The sequence below is a fragment of the Acipenser ruthenus genome, chromosome 29 (assembly GCF_902713425.1).
Source record: "Acipenser ruthenus chromosome 29, fAciRut3.2 maternal haplotype, whole genome shotgun sequence".
NCBI classification, from domain to species: domain Eukaryota; kingdom Metazoa; phylum Chordata; class Actinopteri; order Acipenseriformes; family Acipenseridae; genus Acipenser; species Acipenser ruthenus.
Window position 1 is genome coordinate 20,982,828 of NC_081217.1, and position 6,946 is coordinate 20,989,773.

The 6,946-nt window shown below is 42.4% G+C and overlaps 1 protein-coding gene across 1 annotated transcript; it reads left to right on the forward strand.

Moving 5' to 3' along the window:
• Positions 1 to 1,315: 1,315 nt before the first annotated feature.
• On the forward strand, positions 1,316 to 4,425 carry LOC117426472 (protein BTG2). Its single transcript, XM_034044063.3, has 2 exons — positions 1,316 to 1,782; positions 2,479 to 4,425. The coding sequence occupies exons 1-2, from the start codon at positions 1,632 to 1,634 to the stop codon at positions 2,835 to 2,837; spliced, it is 510 nt and encodes a 169-aa protein (XP_033899954.1). The 5' UTR covers positions 1,316 to 1,631; the 3' UTR covers positions 2,838 to 4,425.
• Positions 4,426 to 6,946: the final 2,521 nt, after the last annotated feature.

Consider the following 6,946-nt stretch of genomic DNA (forward strand, 5'->3'; position numbering starts at 1 on the left):
TAAACTGTGTGTGGAAATGGTACAAAAAATAAATAAATAAAACACACACACAGCACAAAAAATGTTGGGGTGTCGTGCCTTTGAAGCATTAAGACCGTGATAAAGATCTACTCATGAGAGATCTACTCATGAGCTATCACCCAGACAGCCCTCTCCTGAGTGATAAACTAACAATAGCCATCAATCTAGGTCCTGTCTGTATGGGGGGGGGGGGGGGGGGACAACAATTTTGCAAACACAGTTTCGGCCCCCCCAGTGTGTATTCTGGGGTAACAAGAATCTATGACTGAAAAAACAATGACGAAGTGGAAGGCATGTAGTCTGGGCTTTCTGTTAGCTCAAAGCTCAGTGGATAACATTGATGGAGTAAAACAAGTTAACACCGTTAGTGTGTCCAGTGTTAAATCAAATGTGTAAGACTTTGCGGGGACAACCTTTTTAACTTAAAGCAAGTGAAATAAATACACACGCTCACTATAACATCACAACCGCGTGGCTTTTACTTACTTTGTACCCCACAAGTACGTCAAGTAGTGATATATTCAGGATTGTATTTACACACGAAACAAAACCGCGTTCCTCGTGTACAAGGTATATGCGCTTCGTGGCAGAAAGGCACCTTTTGGGCATCAGTTGTTAAATACAATGTTTTGCTTGATTAACAAAGACTCGAGGTTTCCGGAGGCTTGTGGGGTTTTGTATTTCCTTGGAAGGTAACACCAACAAAGGTCCCAAATTTAACTCTCCCTACGTGTAACTGAAATTAAACGTTACTAATTAAATACATTAAGCGCATATAAACTAAAGATTTGCAAGATAGTACAGATTAGGAGAAGGCGAAATGTTTTTTATTATTCGTTGTCTGTGGGATAGCTTTTTATAAACTAAAAACGAACAGGGGACGCAGTTAATTTGTGGTACTGTTTTAATCGTAGGCGTACGGCGGTGTTGTCATTACATTCTGTTTGGCAATCTTTCTCATCGACCGCTATAATGTTTTAAACTCCCGTTTCACCTTTTGTGTGTGTGTGTGTGTGTAAAAATACAAAACCGGAATACGAAATCTTAACCGAATGAAGAACAGAAATTCCCAGCACAGGCGTCACAGCGAGCACAGAGGCATGACGTCAATCTCTCCAGTTGGCAGGCTATTTGCATATACCCGCCCCCTCCCGTAGAGCGGTTATGTTCGTGACCACGCCTTTTCCCGTGCTAGGACCCAATTACATGGTCGATAGCGGGCAGTCACAGCGCTATTGGTAATTTGAGATTGTCAATCAGAGTGGATCTGAGGCTATAAAAGGCGAGCGCAGCGTCTCTTTTATTTTACTTGCCTTACGCTGTAGTCTGTACGTTTAGTGGCAGGATTTATTTTATTTTTTGTTTGTTTTTTTTAAATTTATTTTTTTGGTAGGGTTTTGTAAACTTAAACAACGAAACCTAAATAGCACTTTAGAAAAAAAAAAAAAAAAAAAAAACCAAAAAATATTGAACAAGTTCGCATAAAGAAACGACAGTTTCCTAAACAAAGGTAATAGCTATATTTTTAGGAGCTCGTTTTTCCTCTCCCCCGGGACGACGTATTTAATCATCCCTGTACGTGTCGAGGGCGTGAAGAAACGACGTTTAAAATGGATCCCCAGTGTTTTAACGGCAAGGCGGAAATGGAGCCCGAAACCACAGCCGCCGCCGGGTTCATCGCCAGCCTGTTAAGAACCAGAGGCTTCCTGACGGAGCTGCAGCTCCAGAAATTCAGCAAGTCTCTCCAGGAGGCGTTAGCCGGTAAGAAAGAAGCTGCATTTATAACAGAGACGAGAAATAGCGATGTGAAGACGGGAGGGGGGGAGCGAAGGAGACCTTTATCAAGCGAATGACTTAACCCACTGCACGACTAGGCCACGTCTGTTTATTTATTAATGTATTTATTTATTATATGTCACTTTATTGTACATGTACAGTGTAGTGGTGCTCTAGAAAGTTGTATCTGAGGGTAACTTATTACATTACTTTAGTTAAGTAACTACAAACCCGAGCGAAGTTTTCCCTTTGTTCCGCCATGTTGCGTTTTGCTCGTGGTGGCTGTCCTAGGATTTCACTTCCGTACTTACATTGGAAATATGTTTTATTGATAGCTTTTTTTTTTTAAATTCAGTTTTAGTAACTGAACAGTCGATATGAGTCTTTAATATGTGGTAGTTTCCTCCTTGCTTAGAGCAACAAGTGATTTTAATCTCGGTCGTGTGGAGTACGTGTCAGTACGATTTACACTTGGTATTTGGCAGACGCCTCTTTATCCAAGGCGACTTCCACGTATGCTAAATAATGGATTGGGTGTATGGGGCATTGAAGTATATCAACATTTATTTAAGCAAATGTCATTTTCTTTTTGTGCAGCTGCGGAGTCGGCTGCCTTGGTGTCAGAAAAATCCTACTGTTAGTAACATCATTATTTTTCCCCCATTTTTTTTTTGTTTTTAGATCACTACAAACAGCACTGGTTCCCAGACAGACCCCAGAAGGGTTCGGGCTACCGCTGCATCAGGATTAACCACGAAATGGATCCGCTCATCGGCAAATCCGCCAGCCGGATCGGGCTGAGCAGCCAGCAGCTGTTTCATCTCCTCCCGAAGGAGCTGACCCTGTGGATCGACCCCTTCGAGGTGTCCTACCGCATCGGCGAGGACGGATCCACCTGCGTTCTGTACGAGACCGAGGCGCCAGCCGCCTCCGCCAGCAGCAGCGCCAGCGCTTATAACCCCATGCTGATGTGCAAACAGCAGCTCCTTATGGGCCGTAGGAGCCCACCTAAAAACTACCTGATGACCGTCTCTAGCTAGAGCTTCCCCGGGTTGTGTTAGTTTAATCAGACAGGCAATTCGTGCACCAGCGAGGGAGGAGTGGGGGTAAATCTATCGATTTAACTTAGCAGCTACCTTTTTCCTTTTTGATTTTTATTTCTTTTGAGACATGAAAGAATTAGGGGATGGTCCTGTATCTCTTCTGTTTCTGCAGCTTATCTATAAGGTGTTTGTACTGTTCCACCTGTTGGTGGGTTGGCTAAATTGAACACAACAAAGGAAACAGAACCAGCACATACACAAGCCAACTATGGAGGGTGTTTAACAGAGAAGGGGGGGGGGGCTGGTTATTCCATTTAGAGACGCTGAAATGTAGTTTCTTGAACTTTTCTTTTTTAAAAGGGTTACTCTGACAGTAGCCTGCACTCTTGCACTGCCAAGGCGTTTGGTGTTTTGTTTTTTTTTATTAATATTTGGTATGTTCTCAATTTAGCAAACGCTGAAACTAGCCTTCTGTATTATATAAAGTTTTTAACACTGCAAAGTAAATCTTCCTGGGCTGGGAGGGATTGAACTAGTGGCTCAAGCCTGAAATGGAGAGTTTTTAGATTCCTTGGTTGAAACCTCTCTATATAGAAAGGTGCAATAAAAAAAAAAAACGACATGCAGAACTCCAACAACACATGGACTGTGGATATTGCAGCAGCTCAGGTTTTTAATTGTAAAATCTCAAGTATAATTTGTACGTGCCATATGTCACACGGAGTACAGTTGCTGTGTAAACCAAAAAAGTACAGTTTAAGTGCAATTAATGATCCAAAGTTTTTAAATGTGTAACCTGGCCCATAATTCTAGTTTGCAGTAGTAAGGTCAACAAACAGCAGACTGGTTCTAAATGCCTGTTTGCCTTGCTGCCTAAATGACTTAATTTTTTTTCCCATCCCCCTCTTTAAGAGCTGTAAAGTATTGCTGCAAGTAAGCCACAGTTGTTGGAGTTTTGCTGCGTGTAACTTTTTTTATAACATTTTGCTGGTTATCAAGAGAAGGTTTTGTGCAATAGAACTTGATGACCCACTCAAACAATCCTCTGCACTATTTCTAGCACACAAAGCATCCCTTTTATTTCTTTCTGTGTTTTAAAGGGTAGTATTAACAGCTTGCTATCCAGCAAAAGTGGAAAATGTATACTGTGAACATGAACTGTGTTGTTTCAACAACTCTATTAAATGTCCATCTTCCCAAAGGGGGGGGGGTTTGAAACTGGATTGCAGATCAGATTGTTGGACACGTATGGAATTCCCTGTTTTTTTTAAAGTGTTCATTGCCTGTTTGAATAAGCTGTGAGGTTGTAGTTTTATTGTAAATTGATTAGCGTCAAACTGACACATTGTATCCTATTGCTGGAGTGTAATAATGATAATGTAGTATTTCTTTCTTTCCAAATGGGCTGTTGAGCAGCCTAATCTGTTTACTGTTGTGGATTGTAAAGGTTGGAAGATGAACCTGCCTCAGCCAATGTACATTTCTTGTTTATGGATTGTGTACATATATATTGATAAAGATGTACAGTTTTGTACTTTTACGCAAAAAAGTCATTAAGATAATAAACAAATTAAGAAAAAAAAAACCTTGAGCCTTGCATGTTTCCTTTTACTGCGAATTTTGCAATAAATGCAGGTGCTGCACTAAAGAATACTCTGTTGTGCAGATTGTAGGTATTTGGGGGTGGGTGAGCTATGTAGAACTCCTGTTGATTAAACTGGGTCTAACAGTACACAGAATGCACAGCATGGGTGGGGCTCATGGGACTCGTATGTAACAAGAGTCTTCAATTAACACTTCATTTTGGGTTTGTGATTTTCAAGCAACAGTTCTAATTCTAAACTAGTTGCTACACTTTTTTCCCTTTAACTGGCTGATTTCAATAAAGCTTTTCAGTTCCCCAGTCTTGTACCAGTGTACAGTTTGTAGGGATTTCTTTAGCTTTTTTTTTTCCCCATTGTTTAACAGTGCCCTTTGACTGGAGTGAAAGCCTGGTAAACGTGGTCCATCGTGTTCCAGTTTCCTCTGTCTTGTTGAGACTATTGTGTGAGTGTTCTGTCATGCATAACGGTTTCCACATCCCAGCATTGTTTTCCCAATCACTGTTTAATACTGCTTTCCAGTAAAGAGAACAATAATTGCCCCTAAAAGACTTCAAAAATAAAACCTGGGAAATAACTTGTGGCGTGGTTGCTAGTTGACTTCCTCTCTCATATTGCAGAGGGGGGGGGACCCAGACTCCAATTACAGCATCAGCGAAACAAACTATCCAGGCAGGCATTTGAACAGGACTGTCTCAATACACAGAGAGAGACATTGACAGCTCTGCTTTGCAGTGAAACTTTTGTCTTGGCTGTCTAGCGTTTAGTTTTACTGACTCGGTCGTGTGATTGAGTTTTTAAAGGTGTCTGGTTGTTTTGTAGTTTGGGAGTGGAGAGGACTGACAGATGCAAGGTGACCAGGCTCCAAGGTGTTTGAATTATGGTGTCTGACCACTCCTTCGATTCTTCATGGGTGTGGAGGTGGAAACCAACAAACCCTGTGCTCCAGAGAGTCTTCAAGTCGTTCATTTAGATGGTTGTGTAACCCCCTGCCACACTCCCATCCACGTTGAGATCCTGCCGTTTAAACGCAGTGATCGCACCCGTTCTGTACGTTTCAATACCACCCTGATGTAAAAGGTCTGTAGAGAGTGTTTCGGAGTGGACAGTACAGAAGCAAAAAAAACTGCAACTTTTCTGAACAAAAAAGGTGTCTACGCCTTCTTTTGGGTTTTCTGTGAACGGCCGCTATACCTGTAGTAGTCATAGCAGCACAGATCTGCCGGTCTTCGTGAATGCAAGAGAAGTCATCTTTAAAGCAAGGGGTGTGGGGAAGAAACAATGTGAAGTGACTCATATTAACCCCAGGTGAACACGTATGGTTAAACTGCAGAGGGGACAGGATTAATACTCTTTGTGTGTTGAAACTCATTCAGAGTGTGTCAGTGTCTCAACCCTGCCCTGAGGGGAGGAGGGTTAGTCATAGTAAAACCCAGCTTTATGCATTAAACTCAGTACCATCCCAAAGGATACAGTCCTGAGAGGGCTGTCTCGTTTATTGTTAGAAAGAAGTCTGAGTTGATGATTTGTGATGGCTGTTACAGTCATGTGTTGACCATCGGTACAGCTGATAACAGGATTAACTCTTTCACCTCCCTGTCTCTTTCACTACCTGACCGCCAGTCTGGGATGGGTGGACTCCTGTGTTATTTCCTAAGTGCTGCTGGGATCAGCACTGGGGTTCATCCTGTAGGAACAACACAGACTGAACAATGGAGCAGAGAGGGACTGCAAAGCAAACCCTGCACTGTTGTTTTTTTATATGTGGGTAAACATCCTTAAAGCAAACCAGCAAGCAAAGGACTATAATATATTCACAGCACACCTGAAGATCAGTTCTAATCATGCTAATGCTATCCAGAGGAGCGAGGTTAATGTCTTCTGTAGATACCTGGCACACCATCAGAGCAAGGTGGCCATTGACAAAGAGGAGAACACAGAGATATCACAGACAGAGATTAAGGGGTTAATCATTGATTTTCCTCTCTCTCTCTCTCTCTCTCTCTCTCTCTCTCAATGCTCTGAACTAGGCCTCGGTACACAGCTATCATTCGCTCTTTTTGAAAGAGAGTGTCATCGCTGACTGCTGGTGACGTTTCCTCGGCTCGGAGGTTTGGCAGACCTGCCCGTTTTCCAGAGCTCTGCTCCAGACACTTGTAGGGTCTGTGACCTCAGTGTAGAAGCAGCAGCAGCAGCACCACACTGTGTATCAAGACATACGTTAAACAGGTCTGGGAGTTTGGAACAAGTTAATAGCAGGCTGACAAGGAACCGGTTTTCCCGAGCATTGTCACAGTGTTGAAAGTGTGTTGCAATGTTATTAGCTGGCAAGGAAGTTAATGATTCATAATGAGTTCAATAAGGCTTTGGTAACCTTTACATTGCCTATACATTGCATATCAGTCTAGATTGAGCCAGGTCACTTATTCAGGTAATAAAACGTTACAGGAGCCTCGCATTCCCCTGATAGCACGGACAGGCTTGTTCTCATTGGGTAACACATTT